At 43.2% G+C, this 27,421-nt stretch overlaps 2 protein-coding genes and 3 non-coding genes across 6 annotated transcripts in view; all 5 read left to right on the forward strand.

Annotated features, from left to right (window-relative positions):
• The first annotated feature begins 113 nt into the window (after positions 1-113).
• rsl1d1 (ribosomal L1 domain containing 1) lies at positions 114-4,839 on the forward strand. The gene is made up of 9 exons (XM_055933118.1): positions 114-218; positions 756-895; positions 1,066-1,204; positions 1,591-1,739; positions 2,067-2,168; positions 2,414-2,507; positions 2,915-3,049; positions 3,398-3,529; positions 4,142-4,839. Exons 1-9 carry the CDS (start codon positions 177-179, stop codon positions 4,553-4,555), a joined length of 1,347 nt encoding a protein of 448 aa, XP_055789093.1. The 5' UTR covers positions 114-176; the 3' UTR covers positions 4,556-4,839.
• On the forward strand, positions 1,354-1,481 carry LOC129865562 (small nucleolar RNA SNORA55). The gene has a single exon (XR_008761393.1). It is a non-coding gene; the product is annotated as a small nucleolar RNA SNORA55 (small nucleolar RNA).
• On the forward strand, positions 2,205-2,332 carry LOC129865566 (small nucleolar RNA SNORA55). Its single transcript, XR_008761394.1, has one exon. It is a non-coding gene; the product is annotated as a small nucleolar RNA SNORA55 (small nucleolar RNA).
• On the forward strand, positions 2,623-2,748 carry LOC129865579 (small nucleolar RNA ACA64). Its single transcript, XR_008761396.1, has one exon. It is a non-coding gene; the product is annotated as a small nucleolar RNA ACA64 (small nucleolar RNA).
• A 1,194-nt stretch (positions 4,840-6,033) lies between the features above and the next one.
• LOC129861934 (sorting nexin-29-like) overlaps positions 6,034-27,421 on the forward strand; it is a 156,695-nt gene continuing 135,307 nt past the window's right edge. The window contains exons 1-6 of one of the 2 annotated variants that reach the window (XM_055933146.1): positions 6,034-6,487; positions 10,447-10,511; positions 11,103-11,155; positions 11,241-11,365; positions 24,908-25,088; positions 25,180-25,250. In XM_055933146.1, the coding sequence (XP_055789121.1) occupies positions 6,481-6,487; positions 10,447-10,511; positions 11,103-11,155; positions 11,241-11,365; positions 24,908-25,088; positions 25,180-25,250 (502 nt within the window). In that variant the 5' untranslated portion in view covers positions 6,034-6,480. The remainder of the gene's footprint in view (positions 6,488-10,446; positions 10,512-11,102; positions 11,156-11,240; positions 11,366-24,907; positions 25,089-25,179; positions 25,251-27,421) is intronic. The other variant, XM_055933155.1, reaches the window with a different exon arrangement.

The following is a 27,421-nucleotide window of genomic DNA, read 5'->3' on the forward strand; positions in this document are numbered from 1 at the left end:
AATCAGATCAAATTGTAGAAATAGGCGGGGTTTATGACTGTGGCGGTGGAAACTAGTGACCTTTTTGAATTGTCCTCAAACTGTTTGCAAATAAAGTTGGGAAGTTTCAATTGCAAGAGTGACGTGAGTCAATCGATATGCGCATGCGTTACCCCGGATAAAACACGTGAAGAAGCATGGCAGACAAACCTGATGAGTTGGCGCTGGACCGGGTGCAGGTAATGTCTAAAAATCTATTTGATAATGTATTTTTTAACCAAAGTGTAGTTATATGGATGCCAGGGAAAGCGGGGTGATATCAGTAGGTTATGTTTTGTAAGCCACCTTTCTCTGGAGCTAGCAACCAGCTGGATAGCAAGCTAGCTAGCGTTAGCTTGTGCGGTCGGATAGTTCGCAACACGAGGCAAGTCACTTATATTCTGTATTTTAACTTAACTGGAAACGCTGAACACACTTTCAGAGTTGTCTACAACTTCTCCCATTGGTTCTTGCTAAAACTGCCATTGGAAAAATATCGACCCTTTACTAGTCCGACTTTTGTAGGTTAATAGTGTTGAAAGTGAAAAAGTTAACGTCGGCTAGCTATCGCTCGGTTTCTCACCTGAACGGACTTGTTCAGGACGATTTGTGTAACTTAACTAGCTACCCTATTGCGGCTAGTTATTTGCATCTGGTCAATGTGTTTATTTTAACAAAATTACAGAAATATTAATTTGTCACACACATTTCTTCATAACTTCTCATTGTGTTCCCAGGTAAAGAAGGCAGTTCAAGCACTGCAGGCTTTCCTGAAGACTAAGTCTACCCCAGACTCCCTGCTCCTGGACGAGAGTCAACACCTATCCCTCCTCTTTACACTATGGAAAATCCCCAAGCAGGCCCAGACCATCCGCATGTGAGTCCCTCTGCCAACACTGTCCAGAGAGCTACAAACCAACATGGTTACATAATACATGCTTAACTATGGAAAAATACAGTAAATGTGTGGACCAATTAACACCTTGTCCTGCAGTATAGTGGTGAAACAGTCCAGTAATAACCACAAGTCCTCTGTTTCTCCCTCAGCCCCTTGCCTCATGGCATCCGCACCAACACAGATGAGGTGTGTCTCTTCACCAGAGATGAGCCCAACATGACCCCCGACCAGACCCAGAGATTCTACAAAAAGCTACTGGCTGAGAGAGGGGTCATGAATGTCACAGAGGTATTGCTAACCAACACCAATAATAATATTAGTTATTATTATTGATTGTTTGTTTTTCTAGACACCCGAAGTGCTTACCTCATCCTCCAATACATCTCTTCATCTGCTTTACTTTGTAGCTAGTATTTAGTCATCCAATGTGAATAAGTGCACCTCAGCAAACCCTGTCCTCCTGTCTGTGTTGGCCATGGGCAATGATGGTGCCATAGTGACTCAAAGTATATCCAGACGGACCTCCCTCTCTATTGGAGCCTGTCTCTACAGCTTTGACACAGTTACCTACTGTATACGCATGTAATAATGATCCGTGCTTGTCGTTTTGATATGGTCCTTTACTTGTTGGTGCATGACTCTACTTACCCAGGCATATCCCTGTCTTTCTATAGGTGATCCCTTACAGAATGCTGAGGACTGAGTACAAGCCCTTTGAGGCCAAACGAAGGCTGCTGGGGAATTTTGACATGTTCCTGTCAGACGACCGTGTTCGTCGCCTGCTGTCGTCACACATTGGCAAGCACTTTTACGAGAGGAAAAAGTAAGCTTGAAATATGTTCTATTGGTTGATCAACTTATCTATTTTAGTCAAATATTCTATTTAGACATTTTTCCATTGGTTCGGAACCTATTTCACTCTCAGTATGAAATTTGTTTTAAATCCAGTGCTATATGAACCTCATTCCAGTGAGGCAGGGGAGCGGTGTCCTTTTTGTGCCGTCTCCCTGTTCACTCTCTGGGAACATCAACTTAGCCCCAAGTGTTGTTCCCTGGCTTTGAAATGCATCATCACTTAAGTTGAAATGTGCCTTCAAGCTAGCCCTTTTGGTGTTCTAATCTAATGGAGTGTTTTCTCTCCTCTGCTTAGGGATCCTTTGTCAGTAAACCTGAAGAGCAAGAAGCTGGCCTCGGACATCCAGCGAACCATCCAGGGAACAACCATCTCCATTTCTAAGAAAGGCTGCTGCTGGTGAGGCCTGCTCCCAGCTTGACTTGATGAATGATTGCACCCCAGCAAACCCTGTCCTCCTGTCTGTGTTGGCCATGGGCAATGATGGTGCCATAGTGACTCAAAGTATATCCAGACAGACCTCCCTCTCTATTGGAGCCTGTCTCTACAACTTTGACACAAAATGGCAAGTGTCTAATATTGTTAGATTTCATAGAATTCATTAATTCACACTGCCTCTTGTATCATGTAATCGATTGTTTTAGCATGGCTCGTGTGGCCCACTCTGGGATGGCTGCAGATGAAATAGCCGAGAATATCGACTCGGCTGTTAGCACCATCGTGACCAAACTACGCATGGTGAGTTTGCTGCCAGGGATCCTCTTGATTTCATGAATGACTTGTATCCAGTCACTACAGATATTTTCACTTGTATATGTTAATGTCAGGTATACTCAATGTTAAATGTTTGGGCCCAGTCTGAAAATCACTTTGGATAGCTGTTGTCTGGGGTGAGTTTACTAGGCCTATAGTACTGTGGTACATTAAGCTTATTGCCTGCTATTTATCGCAGAGGGATTAAACCCATGTGCCTCCCCCCACCCCAACTAAGCAAGGCCTTTGACAAGAGGCCACAATCAGATGCTAATCACAGGATAGCAATGTTTTTGGCTGTACCGTTAAATGTTTTTCCCAGAAATGAAGTTGACCGAAAAGGGTATGCGTGAAAATACATGTTTGAGACTAGATGTCTTGCTGCTTTGTAGAAAGGACCATTGATAAAGATCATCCACCTGAAGAGCCAGTCATCAGTAGCTCTGCCCATCTACACCTCTAACATGAACCACCTGACCCTCTTAGAGGAGACACAGAAACAGGCCCGCGCAGCCATGGACGCAAAGGTAGGAGTGCTACACACAAATGCTTCTAAGTAGTATTTTAAGATTATAATTGAAGTTATATCTATTTTTGTCAAATTTAAATCTTTCAAAGGACTTGTCTTTGCACTGGTTCGGAACCTATTTCACTCTCAGTATGAATTTTGGTTTAAATCCAGTGCTATATGAACCTCATTCCAGTGAGGCAGGGGAGCGGTGTCCTTTTTGTGCGGTCTCCCTGTTCACTCTCTGGGAACAACAACATAGCCCCTGGTGGCACATATGGACTACAGAGGCCAATTTCATATATATAGACACAGACCCCACATCCTCCTGCTCATAAAGAATACCTGTAACTTTTGTGAATTTCAGAAAAATACAAGCAAACAAAAGTCTGCTAAGAAGGAACAGAAGTCTACAGAAAGAAATACTGGTGCTGAAGTAGAGGAAGAGATTCCACAGCTTGTTCCCATGGTAACGCCAAGTAAAAAGGCTAAACTGGAGGTCTGTACCACTTGTCAAACCAAATGCATTTTAATTAGATTCTATTTTTAGTTGGATCAATTTGTTTTTTGTCAAGTTACATATTTGCTGACTTGTCTGTGCACTGGTTTGTAACCTAGTTCACTCTGTATGAGTGAACCAGGTTACAAATCCAGTGTTGTATGAGCCTCATTCCAGTGAGGCAGGGGAGCAGTGTCCTTTTTGTGCTGTCTCCCTCTTCACTCTCTGGGAACACTGATAGACTGGAGGTTAATTGACACTTTGTATCAGTCCAATCTCCTCTCTGTCCTGGCACACCAGAGGTGGAACCAGCTTCCCCCTGAAGCTAGGAAAGCAGTCCCTTCCCATCTTCTGAAAACATTAGAAAACCTACCTCTACAAACTTTATCTTCAATAATCCTCACCTTGACCCACCCCACCAGCTCTGATTTTACTGATGGTGGTTATTGAAGAAATGTACTTTCTATGCATGTGGTTGTCCAACCTAGCTGTCTTAGAGATGAATGCACTAACTAAGTTGCTCTGGATAAAAGTATATGCTAAATGACTAATGTATCTACAGAAGACTCCTCTCAGTACTTTGCTAATTGATTGCTCCTCTGATGCCTGTAGAAGCAGACCAAGAAGGGGCTTGAGAAGGCTCCCAACCCGACAGTGGGGAAGAAGGCTCCCAACCCGACAGTGGGGAAGAAGGCTCCCAACCCGACAGTGGGGAAGAAGGCTCCCAACCCGACAGTGGGGAAGAAGGCTCCCAACCCGACAGTGGGGAAGAAGGCTCCCAACCCGACAGTGGGGAAGAAGGCTCCCAACCCGACAGTGGGGAAGAAGGCTCCCAACCCGACAGTGGGGAAGAAGGCTCCCAACCCGACAGTGGGGAAGAAGGCTCCCAACCCGACAGTGGGGAAGAAGGCTCCCAACCCGACAGTGGGGAAGAAGGCTCCCAACCCGACAGTGGGGAAGAAGGCTCCCAACCCGACAGTGGGGAAGACGGCTATGAGAAGAAAAAGGAACAAGAAGGCTGCTTAAAGGAAAGTGCCTCAATCTTGATGACTGTTTTGTCTTGACAGCTCAATGAACAAAGCATACCTCTCCATTAATGTCTGTGTTACTCCCCCTTTCTCTACATTGAACTCTGACTTCATCACACTGATTATAAAGGACTGGTTTATAAATATAGAACTGTTAACATTTCAGTTTGTTGAATTGATCCAAGGACAAACTCAAATGAGCTGCAACTGTCTGTCTGCCTCAAAGGGTTGTTTAATATCATCTTGTGTAAGCTCTACTTGTAAATTAAAAATACTAAAGTATGTTGTGTGATTTCTTATACAAAATGGGCTCACTGTCAATATTTAGTTAATAAGATGTCTGTAATCATCCTCAGTCTCATTTTGTGGGTGTTCTGGTTGTTGGGGAACAGTGAGACGCAACCAGAGGAACAGGAAGATGATGTTAACTTGGTCAAACTAAGGAACAAAGGGATCTGCAGTGTTGTCAGGAAGGTGTGAAACAGTCTTACTAATGATTCCGGTGGAACGGGAGGGCCCTGAACGACGGTTGGAAATGTTATTGCTAACGGGCAGTAAGCTGTCACTCTACATTGTTTATCCGTATAACACATCAGCGCCATCTAATGAACTTACCAGAGAGACACAATGATTTGACAGGTAATTTTGTTTTAAGTCAATTGGCAATGTAATAGTGTTCAGTTATAACTAATTATGTATATAAACCATGGATTGGTCACTCACTATCAATTACATTTAATTCAAGGGGCTTTATTGGCAATGGAAACATGTTTCCATTGCCAAAGCAAGTGAAATAGTTAAACAAAAGTAAAATTAACAATAGTGAGCAGTAAATATTACGCAAACATTTAGTGTCATAATGTCTATATACAGTGTTGTAGTGATGTGCAAATAGTTAAAGTACAAAGTGAAAAAAAATATGGATTGTATTTACAATGGTAGTTGTTTTTCACTGGTTGCCCTTTTATTTTGGCAACAGGTCACAAATCGTGCTGCTGTTATGGCACGCTGTGGTATTTCACCCAATAGCTATGGGAGTTTATCAAAACTGGAGTCATCGTTATCTCCCAGTGTCCCGACTTCAGGAAGCAGAGTGTCCCAGGACTGAAGGTCTCTGATTATGTCCGTGGGTCAGGACAGCATGACGAGTGGAGCTGGAACCATGATTCTCCAGGAGGGAACATACAGCCAAACTCCAGACTACAACTCCAGCCTGCCTGCCTGTCCCTTCCACTGATGAGGGCACCACTATACTGGTCACAACTAAGACAGTACAGACCTTTAACCACACAGAGGAAAATACAGAGGTCTGGCTTTGTAGCTTGATGTCTAGAGATCAGATGTGCTCTCTCTCACACACACAGCTTTTCATAAAAATAACTGTCAATGAATACTGTTTTTGAAAACAAGTGAACGTTTAACACTGATACAGATCCAAATCGCTCCTAACCGGTCATATGACAACAGTGTGTTTGGTCATGTGACCTGCAGCGCCGACGTTGTTTCGCTTTGCTGGCAGGGGCACCGAAGTGTCAAAACGAATTCCTTTTATTACAGCTAAACGATTCCCAGAGCCACGACAGTCCAGTCGCCGAATCGACCAATGCGGATGGGTTTGTTAGTCAACCATTTTATCTACAAATGTGACTCGGTTAAACTATATAGCGATAGTGATAAACGACTACTCGCAGGCCTCTATAGTTCCAGCCGACAGGAGCAACAGTGGGCCACGGACCGAGGTTGTGTTGATGGGAAGAAGGGAGGGCTGGATCATGGAAGTTGTGCTCTCTGCCACCTAGGGTTCGGTTCGTACAGAATGTGATGAATCGCAATAGAATTCTGGATATCCACCAAGTCGAACCGAAGAGCCATGAACTAGTTTACATGTGGTGTGTCAACAACTAACATACTCGGACTGACAGAATGAACGGTGAGTTGTAGCTAAAAAATAAATAAATCACTTGTTCTACCATTACCAGTTGACACCTGGCTTTGGTTTATTACGCGAATTTTGTCTGGTTTACGCACATAGGCATATTAAAACAAAGGTTTAGAATGGATGACAAAGCATAATTATCATCATGTGAGTTCAGGTAGGCGTGAAGTATAGATGACTCTTCCCGCGTTTATCTTGAATCTCCCCATGCAAATCGAACTGCATAACACCATAGATGTCATCAAACAAAGTGTTTATCAAAGAAACCCTTCCAATTATAATAGTAAGACTTATTGTATTGCTCCTGAGTCCTGACTAGCCCAAGATGTGCTCTTACAGAGTACAACGTTACCGTAACTCCTTAAGGTCGAAGGAACTTGTTCTTTTCATAGGTACACTGGCTGTGGCAGCCAAATACTCAATTTAAATGTGAATCGATTCTCAATTGTTATACGGTTCTAGAAATATTGCTTTCAAATCAAATGCAAAATGTACACTTACTACTTTATCACAGTTGCAGGCACGTTTTTTTTCCAGTGACAACGATTCTGGTGGCATCTTCCATTACACACAGGTGTTTCGAGCATGCTAAATAGATGATTAGTGGTCTCTCTGACTTCCATAAACACGCATTGTAACATGGCGATACAATGCCTGGCAAACGTATTCATCGCCCTTGGCGTTTTTCCGATTTTGCATTACAACCTGTAATTTAAATGGATTTTCATTTTGATTTCATGTAATGGACATACACAAATTGCTGAAGTGAAATGAAAAAAATAACTTGTTTAGAAAAAATTATAAACGGAAAAGTGGTGTGTGCATATGTATTCAGCCCCTTTGCTATGAAGCCCCAAAATAAGATCTGGTGCAACAATTACCTTCAGATGTCACATAATTAGTTAGATTGCACACAGGTGGACTTTAAGTGTCACATGATCTGTCACATGGTCTCAGTATATATACACCTGTTTTGAAAGGCCCCAGAGTCTGCAACACCACTAAGCAAGTGACACCACCAAGCAAGTGGCACCATGAAGACCAAGGAGCTCTCCAAACAGGTCAGGGACAAAGTTGTGGAGAAGTACAGATCAGGGTTGGGTTATAAAAAAATATCAGAAACTTTGAACATCCCACAGAGTACCATTAAATCCATTATTAAAAAATGGAAAGAATATGGCACCACAACAAACCTGCCAAGAGAGGTCCGCCCACCAAAACTCACGGACCAAGCAAGGAGGGCATTAATCAGAGAGGCAACAAAGAGACCAAAGATAACCCTGAAGGAGCTGCAAAGCTCCATAGCGGAGATTGGAGTATCTGTCCATAGGACCACTTTAAGCCGTACACTCCATAGAGCTGGGTTTTACGGAAGAGTGTCCAGAAAAAAGCCATTGCTTAAAGTGTTCACCAAAAGGCATATGGGAGACTCCCCAAACAAATGGATGAAGGTACTCTGGTCAGATGTGACTAAAATTGAGCTTTTTGGCCGTCAAGGAAAACGCTATGTCTGGCGCTAACCCAATACCTCTCATCACCCAGAGAACACCAACCTCACAGTGAAGCATGGTGGTGGCAGCATCATGCAGTGGGAAGGTTTTTTTTTATCAGCAGGGACTGGGAAACTGGTCAGAATTGAAGGAATGATGGATGGAGCTAAATACAGGGAAATTCTTGAGGGAAACCCGTTTGTCTCCCAGAGACAGGGACGGAGGTTCACCTTCCAGCAGGACAATGATCCTAAGCATACTGCTAAAGAAACACTCAAGTGGTTTATGGGGAAACATTTAAATGTCTTGGAATGGCCTAGTCAAAGAGCAGACCTCAATCCAATTGAGAATCTGTGGTATGACTTAGATTGCTGTACACCAGCAGAACCCATCCAACTTGAAGGAGTTGGAGAAGTTTTGCCTTGAAGAATGGGCAAAAATCCCAGTGGCTAGATGTGCCAAGCATATAGAGACTTGCAGCTGTAATTGCTGCAAAAGGTGTCTACAAAGTATTGACTGGGGAGCGTGCATAAAACTATTCACCCCAAGTTTTTAAATTTTTTATTTCTTGCTTGTTTCACAAAAAATATTTTGCATCTTCAAGGTGGTAAGCGTGTTGTGTGTAAATGTGTGTTAATGTTCAGACCAAGCGTCGGGGCTCTTAACAAAAACCCCAGTAAAAAACAGCCTTCCTCCAATCACTTATGTGTAATGGAACTGAGAGCGATGATCAAGGGCTGAGTCCTGACCATCCTCATGTAGCCCATAACTTTCTCCAAGGTATAGCAAACTAAACTCCACTCCATGGTGAAGGAAGTTTCTGTTGAACTCCACCAACGGAGTGGAGCAGAGACCAGGCTTTGTGGAATCTAGCTCTGACTACATAGATTCGCCCAAGGTCAATGCTTCACATTTCTTAAATAATTTTTTTTTAAATTATGAAATGCCTACATGGTACCTATGTTTGTCCTCTGTAGTTGAGTGCCTTTGTTTGCTGAAATCCATGCTTTTCCAATAAATGTTAATCAAATACAACCACTGACTGTTCCCATTAGGGATGCACGATATATCGGTGAACATATCGGAATCGGACGATATTAGCTAAAAATAACATCAAAACCGATGTCAAAGCTGACTTAATGACGGCACGTAAAATTTTGCGCTACACGTGCAACACAGCATTCCTAGCCTGCAATGTCTGCTGTGTGGATCGAGCAGTCAACAAATGGAGCAGTCATTTGAAAGAGGAAGAACATTTCAGCGAGACAACTCAAAGGAGAAATCCATTAACGCCAATGAATTCCATTGACAATCAACCGTTCTCTGTTGTGGGTGATGTTGGCTTTCGCCGACTGGTCGAGCACCGGTACACATGTTGCCCTACCGGAGTTGCACAGTAATAGCGTCACTGCTATTAGCTTCACAACATACTATGGAACACCATTTGGGTCTTAGCGTGTCAAAAAATATACACGTCAAATAACACTATTTGGGGCCTCCCGGGTGGCGCAGTGGTCTAGGGCACTGCATCGCAGTGCTAGCTGCGCCACCAGAGTCTCTGGGTTTGCGCCCAGGCTCTGTCGCAGCCGGCCGCGACCGGGAGGTCCATGGGGCGACGCACAATTGGGCTAGCGTCGTCCGGGTTAGGGAGGGATTGGCCGGTAGGGATATCCTTGTCTCATCGCGCTCCAGCGACTCCTGTGGTGGGCCGGGCGCAGTGCCCGCTAACCAAGGGGGCCAGGTGCACGGTGTTTCCTCCGACCCATTGGTGCGGCTGGCTTCCGGGTTGGAGGTGCGCTGTGTTAAGCAGTGCGGCTTGGTTGGGTTGTGCTTCGGAGGATGCGTGGCTTTCGACCTTCGTCTCTACCGAGCCCGTACGGGAGTTGTAGCGATGAGACAAGATTGTAATTACTAGCGATTGGATACCACGAAAATTGGGGAGAAAAGGGGATACATTTAAAAATGTAAAATAAACTATTTGACGAGTTAAATAACACAGTTCTATTATAGATTGTTGTGTGTTCTGAATTTGCTCATGCAAGCCAAGCGCTAGCACTACTATCAGTAGCACTGTCAAAGCTGTACAAAAAAGTTTGCAAACACCGGCCACGAATGATGTGTTTACAGTACCGCATTGGTAATAAAGCATTATTTGTTTGACCGCAACTTCTGCGGTATCTAGCTTTAGCTTGGTACCTAGCTAGCACCAATACAACCAGCCTGAAAACAATGACCAGTAGAAACTGCAGTCATTTTCATTATTCTTAGCAATGATTTAGGAATCCTTTGTAAGTATCATATTTTTCTTTGAACACATCTTTGTATACATTTCTGATAAGTTTGGTGAAATTGTGGTACAGCTCTAATTTAGACAGAGATGGCTCTTAGGCCAGAAATCTAAGATGAGTTTCCCAAACTGACAGACAGTCATGTTTGTAAGATCGCCCTCCTTCTCATCCTCAGGCCCTCAGCAAAATGACGCAAAGAGACAACACCTGCTGGAGCGGCTGCTTGACTCTGTCAAACAGGTGAGTGGTAATCACAGTTAACCCAGAACTGCCGCTCGTAATTGGTCTGCTGATCGATTAAGTTCTGGGTCCACACATGTTAAGAGAAGAGATTTAAGGAGGAGCGGAACCAGGAGCTACACCCTCTCTCTTTGCAAGTTATGGTCCGATTGTCCCCTCCCCTTCCAACATTTTAAAGATGGTGACACCTGCGAAATTCGTGATTTGTCCAAATAACCCAAATGTCGGAACAACTGCTCGTTATCCCAAGCATCCCATTTCTTCCAGGTTATGTGAGCCTTCCTGTACGTGACAGGCCAGGTTATGTTAGCTTTCCTGTTGCATTCCTTTACTATGGATAATTCCCACTGAAGAGGAGTGCATTACAGCTATGGTCAAATGAGTCATATAATCATAAACTGTTGTAATGATATGCTATTACAGTGTAATTCTATGGTTTCTACTGTTTTTAAGGCATGATATGATACTGTGCCTATTGTTTTTCTAGCTGGTTTGATGTTGTGGTCTCTAGCTGGCAGGCTCCCATTGAGTAAGTAAATATGTTGTGGCATTTTTATTTTGATAGCCATGTCATTCTTTATGTCTCTTCAGTGCCAAATCCGCTTTGGAGGAAGAAAGGAGATCGCCTCAGATTCCGACAGCAGGTACCAATGTGTTTTGTTATTACAAAACTGATGATTTATTGATTTATTGATGTTGTGTGTGTGATGTATTGTATCTCCCCTGTAGGGTGATCTGTTTGTGTGCCCAGTTTGAGGCTGTCCTCCAGCATGGCCTGAGGAAGAACAGAGGCCTGGCTCTCACTGCTGCTGCCATAAAGCAAGCCGCAGGCTTCACCAGCAAGACTGAAGCAGGTACAGTCACATGACCTGGAAACAGATTAGTCAGTGATATGTAAAAAAAAAAACTTTTTCCAGGAGGTACTGGTAATCTTTATCTGCACATTCTTAAAGTTAGGTCAGATTAGGTTTGTATTTGGTGTAAAAAATAATAATATTAATTTATGTAAAGAATGTAGAAAATTAAATATGATATTAAAACAAATATTGTGTCAGAAAAGAGCTATATAACTGAGTCAGACTATTAGAACCACTGCATCCCCATGGTAGTGACAGCTCAGGGTCACAGACTAATATTAAAAGTTCAAAAGCTGCTCTCACTCAAACCATGAAGAGGAATAACCAAAGGAGGCAGAGATGCAAAAAGAATATACTTAATTTAATCCATGCTCGAAAGAATATATAAGGGGAAAGTTCAAGATGCTATGAAAACAAAAAAAGGAGCATGCCAAACATTATCCTGGGAAACTGGAGACCTGAGAAGACTGTACAGTCGTGGCCAAAAGTTTTGAGAATGACACAAATATAAATTTTCACAAAGTCTGCTGCCTTAGTTTGTATGATGGCAATTTGCATATACTCCAGAATGTTATGAAGAGTGATCAGATGAATTGCAATTTTTTTGCAAAGTCCCTCTTTGCCATACAAATTAACTGAATCCCCAAAAAACATTTCCACTGCATTTCAGCCATGCCACAAAAGGACCAGCTGACATCATGTCAGTGATTCTCTCGTTAACACAGGTGTGAGTGTTAACGAGGACAAGGCTGGAGATCACTCTGTCATGCTGATTGAGTTCGAATAACAGATGGGAAGCTTCAAAGGGAGGGTGGTGCTTGGAATCATTGTTCTTCCTCTGTCAACCATGGTTACCTGCAAAGAAACACGTCAACACAACATCATTGCTTTGTACAAAAAGGGCTTCACAGGCAAAGATATTGCTGCCAGTAAGATTGCACCTAAATCAACCATTTATCGGATCATCAAGAACTTAAAGGGAAGCAGTTCAATTGTTGTGAAGAAGGCTTCAGGGCGCCCAAGAAAGTCCAGCAAGCGCCAGGACCGTCTCCTAAAGTTGATTCAGCTGAGGGATCGGGGCACCACCAGTACAGAGCTTGCTCAGGAATGGCAGCAGGCAGGTGTGAGTGCCTCTGCACGCACAGTGAGGCAAAGACTTTTGGAGGATGGCCTGGTGTCAAGAAAAGCAGCAAAGAAGCCACTTCTCTTCATGAAAAACATCAGGGACAGACTGATATTCTGCAAAAGGTACAGGGATTGGACTGCTGAGGACTGGGGTAAAGTCATCTTCTCTGATGAATCCCCTTTCCGATTTTTTGGGGCATCTGGAAAAAAGCTTGTCCGGAAGAAGACAAGGTGAGCGCTACCATCAGTCCTGTGTCATGCCAACAGTAAAACCATTCATGTGTGGGGTTGCTTCTCAGCCAAGGGAGTGGGCTCACTCACAATTTTGCCTAAGAACACAGCCATGAATAAAGAATGGTACCAACACATCCTCAGAGAGCAACTTCTCCCAACCATCCAGGAACAGTTTGGTGACGAACAATGCCTTTCAGCATGATGGAGCACCTTGCCATAAGGCAAAAGAGATAACTAAGTGGCTCGGGGAACAAAACATCGATATTTTGGGTCCATGGCCAAAACTCCCCAGACCTTAATCCCATTGAGAACTTGTGGTCAATCCTCAAGAGGCGGGTGGGCGCATCACTAGGAGAGAACAGCTGTGACGAGTGTACCTCTCCACCCAGGAAACAGAGGCTGTAGGACGACTGCTAGAGAAACAAGGTGCAGATACTGGCTATGAAAACAGAGGGTTATCTTCTTATGGCTGGGGGCAGTATTGAGTAGCTTGGATAAAAAGGTGCCCAGAGTAAACTGCCTGCTACTCAGTCCCAGAAGCTAAGATATGCATATTATTAGTAGATCTGGATAGAAAACACTCGGAAGTTTCTAAAACTGTTTGAATGATGTCTGTGAGTAGAACAGAACTCATATGGCAGGCAAAAACCTGAGAAAAAATTCAACCAGGAAGTGGGAAATCTGAGGTTTGTAGGTTTGTAGGTTTGCCTATCCAATATACAGTGTCTTTGGGGTCATATTGCGCTTCCTAAGGCTTCCACTAGATGTAAACAGTCTTTAGAACCTTTTTTGACGCTTCTACTGTGAAGAATGAGGGAAGGAGAGCTCTTTGAGTCAGGTGTCTGGCATGAGCTGACCACGCGTGCGCTCCCGTGAGAGCGACCTGCATTCCATCGCATTTCTGAAGACAAAGTAATTCTCCGGTTGAAACATTATTGAAGATTTATGTTAAAATGTCCTAAAGATTGATTCTATACATTGTTTGACATGTTTCTACGAACTGTAATGTAATTTTTTGACTTTTCGTCTGACCTGCGCGTCATCAATTTGGATTTTGGAACTAAATGCTCGAACAAAAAGAAGGTATTTGGACATAAATTATGGACGTTAATGGAACAAAATAAACATTTATTGTGGGATTCCTGGGAGTGCATTCTGATGAAGATCATCAAAGGTAAGTGAATATTTATAATACTATTTCTGACTTTGTTGACTCCACAACATGGCGGATATCTGTATGTCTTGTTTGGGCTCTGAGCACTATACTCTGATTATAGCATGGTGTGCTTTTTCCGTAAAGTTTTTTTGAAATCTGACACAGCGGCTGCATTAAGGAGAAGTTTATCTAAAGTTCCATGTCTAATACTTGTATCTTTTATCAAAGTTTATTATGAGTATTTCTGTAAATTCATGTGGCTCTCTGCAAAATCACCGGATGTTTTGGAGGCAAAACATTACTGAACATAACGCGCCAATGTAAACTAAGATTTTTGGATATAAATATGAACTTTATCAAACAAAACATACATGTATTGTCTAACATGAAGTCCTATGAGTGTCATCTGATGAAGATCATCAAAGGTTAGTGATTCATTTTATCTCCATTTCTGATTTTTGTGACTCCTCTCTTTGGCTGGAAAAATGGCTGTGTTTTTCTGTGACTAGGTACTGACCTAACATAATCGTTTGGTATGCTTTCGTCACAAAGCCTTTTTGAAATCTGACACTGTGGCTGGATTTACAAGTTTATCTTTAAAATGGTGTAAAATACTTGTATGTTTGAGGAATTTTAATTATGAGATTTCTGTTTGAATTTGGCGCCCTGCACTTTCACTGGCTGTTGTCAAGTCGATCCTGTTAACGGGATCTCAGCCATAAGAAGATTTATGCAACAGATTTAGTAAAAAACGTCAAGAAATAGAAATCTGCTCTCTCTCTTTCTGAGGGAAGCCCAGCACCTGTTGGGGTTTCTTAAAGTAATCAGTGGTACAATTCCAACAGACAATGACGATTTATTTAGTTAAGTTATACTGCTCTAATTCGACCTCTTGCTGGTACTTGGATGACTGAAAACATTTTCTTTTAAGCTGCAATTCATACATTTTTGGTCGACCTGACCAAATTCACATAGAAATTTGAATTAAAGATCTGTCATTTTAATTGAATGCAAGTCTAAGAAGTGGTAGATTTGTTCTAGGTGTGTTATTTCTATACTTCCCATTACATTTTGTTTTTGCGTCTTTTACTTTCGTACATCAGCTGAAAATGCAATATTTCTGGTTATGGAAAATACATTTTTTTCACAGCTGTTTAGATGGTACAATTTTCTACACTATATTTGTTTGTTTAGTCACATAAACTGAAATTAGGTGAACTATTTTAATTTTAGCAACCAGGAAATAGAGTAGCGATTACTGCTTAGTGCACCTTTTAAAGAGTTGTCAGTGGGCCGGATGTTATAATTAACGATTAAACATTTAATCAAGTTAATGGCAGGGATTGCTGTGATTATTCGCAAATTCTGAATTTTCTCAAATTAAGCTGTAATTCTTCATACATCAAACTTTACAGAAATATTGACGTCTTGATTTTGGCTAAAATAATCCTTAGCAACGTTAAGTACATTTAGAATGCACACTTTCTTTAACCTAAATGTCAACTTGTGTGGATTATGTATTTGGGATGTTTTCAGAGTATTTTGAACGCTGACAGACAATGTGATTAATCCCAATTAAAAAAAAAAGAGAACTTGAATTAACTGATGAACTCTGACAGCCCTAGTTATTATCGAAGAGAGAGAAATTACAATACTTCAAGTTCATAGTTACAGTATGATGTAAAGATGATACTTTAAAAAAACACTTTATTGGGCCTCTCCCTTAGCCCTCCCGGTTCTAGTTAACAAAGCCTTGGTGATGATAGAGAGAGAACTCTGGGACACAGCTAACATAATGAGTATTTAATAAGCCCAGTTCTACACACTGAAATGGGCTGTTTACAGATTTGTGATCTTAATTTGAGCCAGTTTGCTCCAGCAGGAAAATAAATAGTCTTGCAGCAACAGGAAATGCAAATGATTATGGGGATTTTAATTCATGCATATTTTTGTAGGGGTTGTTACAAAAAATTGTAAGGGAAAATCAAGTCTGAAATTGCAAACTTCAGAAGTCTTTTTAAACCTGTGGCCATATGGAAATGCTATGCTAAAGATAGACCTCAATAGCAGTTATTCACACTTATTATCAAGCACTTGAAAACTTAGGTGAGGTGTTGGGTGACTATCCTCTGGGGTGTTGCTGAGGTCTTGATGAAAAAATGAGGAAAATTAGGAAGCTGTGAAACCAAGCTAATGGTTGGATTTGCATGGCCCGGTGCCACGGGTGGGCGGAGTTTGCTGATTTTAGAGCATTTCATTGGTCCTTAAGTGAAATCTCCACCCACCCAGGGCACCGGGTCATGCAAAACAAACTCCACCCATTAGTCAGGGGATGGATAGGACTGTTTAAAACTCTGCATAGATGGTCTTCTACTGGCTACTCTCTGACCTTTGACATGGCCTTCAGAAGCTTCAATTGTTATGAAATGGCTTTAATGTTGTAGAAATTATTTAAAATTCTATATGTGTTAGATTTATATCCTCTAACTTGGAAGTAGCAAGCAGTGAGTGGACATTCATTTTCTTTTTGGTGCATCTCTCTCTCTTCTCTTCTCTCGCTCAATTCAATTTCAATTTAGGGCTTTATTGCAATGAGAAACATATGTTTACATTGTCAAAGCAAGTGAAGTAGATGTGAAATATTTCTTTTTACAGTAAACATTACACTCACAGAAGTTCCAAAATAATAAAGATATTTCAAATATTATATTATGTCTATATACAGTGTTGTAACGATGTGCAATATTTAAAGTACAAAAGGGAAAAAATATATGGGTTGTATTTACAATGGTGTTTGTTCTTCACTGGTTGCCCTTTTCTTTTTGGCAACAGGTCACAAATCTTGCTGCTGTGATGGCACACTGTGGTATTTCACCCTAAATAAATAAATATATATATATATATATATATATATATATTAGGTTTGTTTGTTTTCAAATTCTTTGTGGATCTGTGTAATCTGAGGGAAATATGTGTCTTTAATATGGTCATACATTTGGCAGGAGGTTAGGAAGTGCAGCTCAGTTTCCAATTCATTTAGTGGGCAGTGTGCACATAGCCTGTCTTCTCTTGAGAGCCAGGTCTGCCTACTGCGGCCTTTCACAATAGCAAGGCTATGCTGGCTGAGTCTGTATTGTTGTGAATTGTTCGATATTTTTATTTCACCTTTATTTAACCAGGTAGTCCAGTTGAGAACAAGTTCTCATTTACAACTGCGACCTGGCCAAGATAAAGCAAAGCAGTGCGACAAACAACAACAACACCGAGTTACACATGGTATAAACAAACGTACAGTCAATAACACAATAGAAAACTCTGTACAGTGTGTGTAAATGTAGTAAGATTAAGGAGGCAAGGCAGTAAATAGGCCATAGAGGTGAAATAATTACAATTCAGCATTAACACTGGAGTGATAGATGTGCAGATGAGGATGTGCAAGTAGAGATACTGGGGTGCAAAAAATAAATAACAATATGGGGATGAGGTAGTTGGGTGGGCTATTTACAGGTACAGTGATCGGTAATGTGCTCTGACAGCTGATGCTTAAAGTTAGAGAGGGAGATAAGACTCCAGCTTCAGTGATATTTGCAATTCGTTCCAGTCATTGGCAGCAGAGAACTGGAAGGAAAAGGGGCCAAAGGAGGTGTTGGCTTTGGGGATGACCACTGAAATATACCTGCTGGAGCGTTTGCTACGGGTGGGTGTTGCTATGGTGCTTTACCTAGCAAAGACTTAAAGATGACCTGGAGCCAGTGGGTTTGGCGACTAATATGTAGCGAGGGCCAGCCAATGAGAGCATACAAGTCGCAGTATATGGGGCTTTGGTGACAAAACGGATGGCACTGTGATAGACTACATCCAATTTGCTGAGTAGAGTGTTGGAGGCTATTTTGTAAATGACCTCGCCAAAGATCGGTAGGATAGTCAGTTTTACGAGGGTATGTTTGGCAGCATGAGTGAAGGTGGCTTTGTTGCGAAATAGGAAGCCGATTCTATATATAATTTTAGATTGGAGATGCTTAATGTGAGTCTGGAAGGAGAGTTTACAGTCTAACCAGACACCTAGGTAGTTGTCCACATATTCTAAGTCAGAACCGTCCTGAGTAGTGATGCTAGTCAGGCGGGCGGGTGCGTGCAGAAATCGGTTGAAAAGCATGCATTTAGTTTTACTAGCGTTTTAAAAGCAGTTGGAGGCCACGGAAGGAGTGTTGTATGGCATTGAAGCTCGTTTGGAGGTTTGTTAACACAGTGTCCAAAGAAAGGCCAGATGTATACAGAATGGTGTCGTCTGCTTAGAGGTGGATCAGAGAATAAACAGCGTCCTGTTGTCCTGACCTGGCAGTCTCTATGGGGGTGCCGCAGGGTTTAATTCTCGGGCCGAATGGAAACCATTGATATATACAGAGAAAGAGGCGGCCCGAGAATTAAACCCTGCGGCACCCCCATAGAGACTGCCAGAGGTCCGGACAACAGGCCCTCCGATTTGACACACTGAACTCTGTCTGAGAAGTAGTTGGTGAACCAGGCAAGGCAGTCATTTGAGAAACCCAGGCTTTTGAGTCTGCCGATAAGAATGTGGTGCTTGACAGAGTCGAACGCCTTGGCCAGGTCGATGAAGACGGCTGCACAGTACTGTCTTTTATCGATGGCGGTTATGATATAGTTTTGGACCTTGAGCATGGCTGAGGTACACCCATGACCAGCTCGGAAACCTGATTGCATAGTGGAGAAGGTACGGTGGGATTCTAAATGGTCGCTGATCTGTCTGTTCACTTGGCTTTTGAAGATTTTAGAAAGGCAGGGCAGGATGGATATAGGTCTGTAACAGTTTGGGTCTAGAGTGTCTACCTCTTTCAAGAGGGGTGTGACCGCAGCAGCTTTCCAGTCTTTGGGGATCTCAGACGATACGGTTGAACAGGCTAGTAATAGGGACGGCAACAATGTCGGCGGATAATTTTAGAAAGATGGTCCAGATTCTCTAGCCTAGCTGATTTGTAGGTATCCAGATTTTGCAACTCTTTCACAACATCAGCTGTCTGGATTTGGGTGAAGGAGAAGCGGGGGGGAATTGGGCAAGTTTCTGCGGGGGGTGCAGAGTGGTTGGCCGGGGTTGGGGTAGCCAGGTGCAAATCATGGCCAGCCGTAGAAAAATGCTTATTGAAATTATATATTATTGTAGATTTATCTGTGGTGACAGTGTTTCCTAGCCTCAGTGCAGTGGGCAGTTGGAAGGAGGTGCTCTTATTCTCCATGGACATTATAGTGTCCCAAAACTTTTTGGAATTTGTGCTAAAGGATGCAAATTTCTGTTCGAAAAAGCTAGCTTTAACTTTCCTAACCGACATGTGTATATTGGTTCCTGACTTCCCTGAAAAGTTGCATATCGCGGGGGCTATTCGACGCTAATGCAGTACGCCACAGGATGTTTTTGTGTTAGTCAAGGGCAGTCAAGTCTGGGCTGAACCAAGGGCTATATATCTGTTCTAATATCTGTTCTTAGTTCAACATTTTTTTAATGGGGTATGCTTATTTAAGATGGTGAGGAAAGCACTTTTAAAGAATAACTAGGCATCCTCTACTGACGGGATGAGGTCAATATCCTTCTAGGATACCCAGGCCAGGTCGATGTAGAAACGCCTGCTTGCTGAAGTGTTTTAGGGAGTGTTTGACAGTGATGAGGGGTGGTCGTTTGACCACGGACCCATTACGGACGCAGGCAATGAGGTAGTGATCACAGAGATCCTGGTTGAAGACAGCAGAGGTGTATTTTGAGGGCAAGTTGGTCAGGATGATATCTATGAGGGTGTCCATGGTTATGGACTTAGGGTTGTACCTGGTAGGTTCCTTGATAATTTGTGAGATTGAGGGCATCTAGTTTAGATTGTTAAACGTATCCCAATTTAGTTCTCCTAACAGTAGGAACTCTGAAGATAGATGGGGGGCAATCAATTCACATATGGTGTCCAGGGCACAGCTGGGGGCTGAGGGGGGTCTATAACAAGCGGCAACGGTGAGAGACTTATTTCTGGAAAGGTGGATTTTTAGAAGTAGAAGCTCGAACTGTTTGGGCACAGACCTGGATAGTATGACAGAACTCTGCAGGCTATCTCTGCAGTAGATTGGCAGTTCTAAGGGGTCAGAGTTGTAATCTTGTCGGAAAATGTTGTAGTTGGGGATGGAAATTGCAGAATTTTTAGTGGCCTTCCTAAGCCAGGATTCAGACATGGCTAGGACATCAGGGTTGGCGGAGTGTGCTAAAGCAGCGAATAAAACAAACTTAGGGAGGACGCTTCTGATGTTAACATGCATGAAACCAAGGCTTTTACGGTTACAGAATTCAACAAATGAGAGCGCCTGGGGAATAGGTGTGGTGCTGGAGGCTACAGGGCCTGGGTTAACCTCTACATCCCCAGAGGAACAGAGGAGGATTAGGATAAGGGTACGGCTAAAGGCTATAAGAACTGGTCGTCTAGTGCGTTTGGAACAGAGGAGCACAGAGGAACAAATGAGCAGATTTCTGGGTGTGGTAGAAAAGATTTGGGCATAATATACAGACAAGGGTATGGTAAGATGTGAGTACAGTGGAGGTTGACCTAGGCGTTGAGTGACGATGAGAGAGATTTCGTCTCTGGTGGCACCATTTAAGCCAGGTGAGGTCTCTGCATGTGTGGGGGGTGGGACAAAGCTATCGAAGGCATGTTGGGCGAGGCTGGGGGCTCTACAGTGAAATAAAACAGTAACTAACCTAAACAGTAGGTAGTAGACAAGGCATATTGACATTAGAGAGAGGCAGGTGTAGCCGAGTGATCATAGGGTCCAATGAGCAGCAATAGGTGAGTCAGGGAGCCGTTCAGGAGTCGCTACTACGCTAGGCGAGCTGGAGACACGGTGATTCAGAAAGCTAGTGGGCCGGGGCTAGCAGATGGGTCTTCGGCAATGGAAAGCCTGTTGAAACCTCCTTGGACGATTACGTCAGCAGACCAGTCGTGATGGATTGGCGGGGCTCCGTGTCGGCAATTAAGGGTCCGGGCCAGCAATTAAGGGTCCGGGCCAATTGGCAAAAGAGGTATTGTAGCCCAGGAATTAGCTGGTAGACCTCTTCGGCTAGCCAGGAAATGGGCCTAGCTCGAGGCTAGCTCGAAGCTAACTAGTGCTTGCTTCGGGACAGAGGCGTTAGCCAGCAGTAGCCACTCAGGTTGCAGCTTGCTAGCTGCGATGATCCGGTGTAATGGTCCAGAGCTTGTGGTAGGAATCCGGTGATGTGATAGGGAAAAAGAAGTACGATATGCTCTGGGTTGATATTGCGCTGTGCAGACTGGCAGGTATTGACCGAACTGAAGCTTTCTGGTATCTGAGTTAACTGACTACTAGCTAGTTAGCTGGCTAGCTTCTGATGGGGGTTCCGGTTCTACAGTACAAAAATAGCAGATCCGTACCACATTGGGCGAGACGGATTGCAGGAAAGTATATTCAGTCCGAAGATGGAAAGTGAGAATAAAATATATACGGGAAAAATGAGAAATTACTTTTTACACAGGTTAAGACAAACACACGTCCGACTGCTACGTCATCTTAGTTTACTGCACTGTTGGAGCTAGAAACACAAGCATTTCGCTACATCTGCAATAGCATCTGCTAAATATGTGTATGTAACCAATATAATGTGATTTGATTTGACAGTCAAATCTTTCCTTAAGTTTGGGTCAGGTATTCTGCCACTGTGTACTCATTGTTTAGGGCCAAATAACATTCTAGTTTGCTGTTTTATTGTTGATTCTTTCCAATGTGTAAAGTAATTATCTTTTTGTTTTCTAATGATTTGTTTGGGTCTAATTGTTTTGCTGTCCTGGGGCTCTGTGAGGTCTGTTTGTGAAAAGCTTGCTTAGAGGATTCTTCTCCAGGTTCATCTCTCTGTAGGTGATGGCTTTGTTAAGGAAGGTTTGGGCTTCCTTTTTAGATGGTTGTAGAATTTAACGTCTCTTTTCTGGATTTTGATAATTAGCAGGTGTCGGCCCAATTCTGCTCTGCATAGATTATTTGCAGAATTCTGCATGCAGAGTCTCAATTTGGTGTTTGTCCCATTTTGTGAATTCTTGGTTGGTGAGCGGACTCCAGGGCAATGGGTTCTATAACTGATTCAAGTATTTTTAGCCAGATCCTAATTGGTATGTCAAATTTTAAGTTCCTTTTGATGGCATAGAAGGCCCTTGTCTTGTCTCAGATCGTTCACAGCTTTGTGGAAGTTACTTGTGGTGCTGATGTTTAGGCCGAGGAATGTATAGTTTTTTGTGTGCTCTAGGGCAACGGTGTCGAGATGGAATTTGTATTTGTGGTCCTGGCAATTGGACCTTTTTTGGAACACTATTTTTTGTCTTTGTGAGATTTACTGTAAGGGCCCAGGTCTGACAGAATCTGTGCAGAAGATCTAGGTGCTGCTGTAGGCCCTCCTTGGTTGGACAGAAGCACCAGATCATCAGCAAACAGTAGACATTTGACTTCAGATTCTGAACTCAGCAAAAAAAGAAACGTCCCTTTTTCAGGACCCTGTCTTTCAAAGATAATTCATAAAAATCCAGAACATGTTCATAAACAATTAATGAACATGTACCTGTGGAACGGTCGTTAAGACACTAACAGCTTACAGACGGTAGGCAATTAGGGTCACACTTATGAAAACTTAAGACACTAAAGAGGCCTTAATACTGACTCTGAAAAACACCAAAAGAAAGATGCCCAGGATCCCTGTTCATCTGCGTTAACGTGCCGTAGGCATACTGCAAGGAGGCATGAGGACTGCAAATGTGGCCAGGGCAATAAATTGCAATGTCCGTACTGTGAGACGCCTAAGACAGCTCTACAGGGAGACAGGACGGACAGCTGATCGTCCTCGCAGTGGCAGACCACATGTAACAACACTTGCACAGGATCGGTAGATCCGAACATCACACCTGCGGGACAGGTACAGGATGGCAACAACAACTGCCCGAGTTACACCAGGAAACGCACAATCCCTCCATCAGTGCTCAGACTGTCTGCAATAGACTGAGAGAGGCTGGACTGAGGGCTTGTAGACCTGTTATAAGGCAGGTCCTCACCACACATCACAGTTAACAACGGGCACAAACCCACCGTCGCTGGACCAGACAGGACTGGTGAAAAGTGCTCTTCACTGACGAGTCGCGGTTTTGTCTCTCCAGGGGTGATGGTCGGATTTGAGTTTATCGTCGAAGGAATGAGCGTTACACCGAGGCCTGTACTCTGGAGCGGGATCGATTTTGGAGGTGGAGGGTCCATCATGGTTTGGGGCGCTGTGTCACAGCATCATCGGACTGAGCTTGTCATTGCAGGCATTCTCAACACTGTGCGTTACAGGGAAGACATCCTCCTCCCTCATGTGGTACCCTTCCTGCAGGCTCATCCTGACATGACCCTACAGCATGACGATGCCATCAGCCATATTGCTCGATCTGTGCATGATTTCCTGCAAGACCGGAATGTCAGGGTTCTGCCTTGGCCAGCGAAGAGCCCGGATCTCTATCCCATTGAGCACGTCTGGGAACTGTTGGGTTGGAGGGTGAGGGTGAGGGAACCTGCAGGTGCCTTGGTGGAAGAGTGGGGTAACATCTCACAGCAAGAACTAGCAAATCTGGTGCATTCCATGAGGAGGAGATGCACTGCAGTACTTATTGCAGCTGGTGGCCACACCAGATACTGACTGTTACTTTTTGATTTTGACCCCCCCCCTTTGTTCAGGGACACATTATTCCATTTCTGTTAGTCACATGTTTCTGGAACTTGTTCAGTTTATGTCTCAGTTGTTGAATCTTATGTTCATACAAATATTTCCACACGTTAAGTTTGCTGAAAATAAACGCGGTTGACAGTGAGATGACGTTTCTTTTTTTGGTTTAGTAGGGTGAGGACGGGTGCTGCAGACTGTTCTAGTGCCATTGCCAATTCATTGATTTGTATATATATATATACACACACACACACGTATATGTTGAAGAGTGTGGGGCTTAAGCTGCATCCCTGTCTCACCCCCCGGCCCTGTGGAACGAAACGTGTGTTTTTGCCCATTTTAACCGCACACTTGTTGTTTGTGTACATGGACTTTATAATGTATGTTTTTTTTCCCCAAAACCACTTTCCATGAATTGTATTGCAGACCTTCATGTGAAATAGATTTTTTTTTTAAATCAACAAATCATGAGAAGGTGTTGCCTCTGTTTTAGTTTGTTTCTTTGTCCATTATTAGGGTGTGCAGGGTGAATACGTGGTCTGTCGTACGGTAATTTGGTAAAAAGCCAATTTGACATTTTCTCAGTATATTGTTTTCACTGAGGAAATGTATGAGTCTGCTGTTAATGATAAAATATACAGACCACAAATTCCAATTGGCTATACTAGGAGACAAACTTGACCCCAATCACTACCGTGGGATATTCGTGAACAGCAACCTTGGGAGGATCCTCTGCATTATCAATTACATTGTGCTGATTTCTGACGTGCTGTTCCTTTTTTTCCGTTGTGTTTTTCTGTATTGTTTTAGTGATTCACCATAGTGAAGGCGTACGCTCAGGTTTTCTGGGTTTCTATGTTTTTGGTTGGATAGGTTTCTCAATTTCTTTCTTAGGTTTTTGCATTCTTCATCAAACCATTTGTCATTGTTGTTCATTTTCTTAGGTTTTCTGCTTGAATTAATTTATTTTTGATAGGGAAGCTGACAGGTTCTCTACTGCCAAGTTTACACCTTCACTATTGCAGTGACACGTTTTGTCCAGGAAGTTGTCTAAAAGGGATTGAATTTGTTGTTGCCTAAGTTTTTTTGGTAGGTTTCCACACTACTTTCCTTTCATCTTTAACATTTCTTAATATTATTCAGTTCCTTTGGCTTTGATGCCTTGTGATTTGAGTATTGCTCTGTTCAAGTAGAGTGTGATTTTGTTGTGATCTGATAGGGGTGTCAGTGGGCTGACTGTGAACGCTCTGAGAGACTCTTTTTATTTTTATCTCTCGGTCAGAGCTGACGTTCTGGTTCTATGTGAAGGAGTATCTGAACCGGCATGAGCTGCAGCGGTTCTACTCCCTGAGACACATCTCCTCTGAGTTGGGCCGCGGCCGAGCCTGGCTACGCTGTGCCCTCAATGAACACTCACTAGAGCGCTACCTACACACGCTGCTTGCAGACCACATGCGCCCCGGGTAAGTTGTGTGTGTATTTATCTTAGGTCAGTGTGTGTGTGGAGTCTGGACCTTTCCTGGCAGTATATCTTTTTTTCTTTGTTTTTTCTAGCACCTTCTATGAAGACTGGGCGTTTATTCTGGATGAGGAGCGAGCCAGCATGCTGCCCACCATGGCTGCCGGTGAGCGCCTGACTCTAATTCTTGTGGTGAAACTTATTCATATCTCTGCCATTCAGAGAGCTGCTTTACAGTAAGCGATGAGTCACAGTTCAGTCAGTCATTCCCTGTGTGATGTGAACGAAAATAGAAACGCAACGTGTGAAGTTTTGGTTTCATGAGCTGAAATAAAAGATCCCAGATATATGCCATATGCACAAAAAGCTTATTTCTCCCCAAAAATGTGTTTACATCCCTTTTAATTAGCATTTCGCCTTTGCCTAGATAATCCTTTCACCTGACAGTTGTGGTATATCAAGAAACTGATTAAACAGCATGATCATTACATAGGTGCATCTTGTGCTGGGGACAATAAAAGGCCACTTTAAAATGTCAGCCCAGGACCTCCACATTCGTCTTCTTCACCTGCGGGATTGTCTGAGACAAGCCACCAAGGCAGCTGATGTCAATGTTGTGAACAGAGTGCCCCATGGAGGTCTCCCGAGTGGCGCAGCGTCACTACAGCCTAGGGTTCAATCCCAGGTTGTGTCATTACCGGCCGTGACCGGGAGACCCATAGGGCGGCGCACAATTGGCCCAGCTTCGTCCGGGTTAGGGGAGAGTTTGGCGGCCGGCCGGGGGCTTTACTTGGCTCATCGCACTCTTGTGACTCCTTGTGGCGGGCCGGGTGCCTGCAGGCTGACTTCGTCGTCAGGAACAGTGTTTCCTCCGACACATTGGTGCAGCTGGCTTCCGGGTTAAGCAGGCGTTTGTTAAGAAGCGCAGCTTGGCGGGTCATGTTTCGGAGGACACATGACTCGACCTTCGTCTCTCCCGAGCCCGTTGGGGAGTTGCAGCGATGAGAAAAGATCGGCAGAATAAGGTGAGTAAAAATTACAAGAAAAAGAGTGCCCCTATGTATGGGCAGGCATAAGCTTCAGAGAACGAACACAATTGCATTTTATCTATGGGAATTTGAATGCACAGAGATACCGTGATGAGATCTTGAGGCCCATTGTCGTGCCATTCATCCGCCGCCATCACCTCATGTTTCAGCATGATAATGTACGGTCCATGTTGCAAGGATCTGTACACAATTCCTGGAAGATGGCCTGTATACTCACCAGACATGTCACCCATTGAGCAGGTTTGGGATGCTCTGGTTCAGCGTGTTCCAGTTCCCACCAATATCCAGCAATTTCACACAGCCATTGAACTCTATGTGAAGGAGATGTGTCGTGTTGCATGAGGCAAATGGAGGTCACACCAGATACTGACTGTTTTTTAAAATCTATGCCCCTACCTTTTGTTAAGGCAGTGGTTCCCAAACTTTAAACATTCAACCTCCAGCTGCGTACCCCCTCTAGCATCAGGGTCTGCACACTCTCAAATGTTGTTTTTTGCCATCATTGTAAGCCTGCCTCACACACATCATACGATACATAAGATTGAGTGAGTTTGTCACAACCCGGCTTGTGGGAAGTGACTAAGAACTCTTATAGGACCAGGGCACAAACAATAATAATCAATAATTTAGCCTTTTTATTTAACCATCTTACATATAAAACCTTAATTGTTTATCGAAAATTGTGAATAACTCACCACAGGTTAATGAGAAGGGTGTGCTTGAAAGGATGCACATAACTCTGCAATGTTGGGTTGTATTGGAGAGAGTCTGTCTTAAATCATTTTCCACACAGTCTGTGAATTTAGTTTTCATGCTAGTGAGGGCCGAGAATCCACTCTCACATGGGTATATGGTTGCAAAAGGCATCACTGTCTTAACAGCACAATTTGCCAAGACAGGATACTCTGAGCGCAGCCCAATCCATAAATCTGGCAGTGGCTTCTGATTAAATTAAATTTTCACAACCGCTTGTTGCAATTTTGATGAGGATCTCTTGTTCAGATATTGGTAAGTGGACTGGAGGCAGGTCTTGATAGGGTTAACGAATCCAGTTGTTTGTGTCATCTGTTTCGGGAAAGTACCTGTGTAATTGCGCACCCATCTCACTTAGGTGGTTTGCTATATCACATTTGACATTGTCCCTAAGCTTGAGTTCATTTGCACACAAAAAATCATACAATGATGGAAAGGCCTGTGTGTTGTCCTTGTTAATGCAGACAGAGAAGAGCTCCAACGTCTTAATCATAGCTTCAATTTTGTCCCGCACGTTGAAAATATTTGTGGAGAG

Source organism: Salvelinus fontinalis, chromosome 1 (assembly GCF_029448725.1).
Source record: "Salvelinus fontinalis isolate EN_2023a chromosome 1, ASM2944872v1, whole genome shotgun sequence".
NCBI classification, from domain to species: Eukaryota; Metazoa; Chordata; class Actinopteri; order Salmoniformes; family Salmonidae; genus Salvelinus; species Salvelinus fontinalis.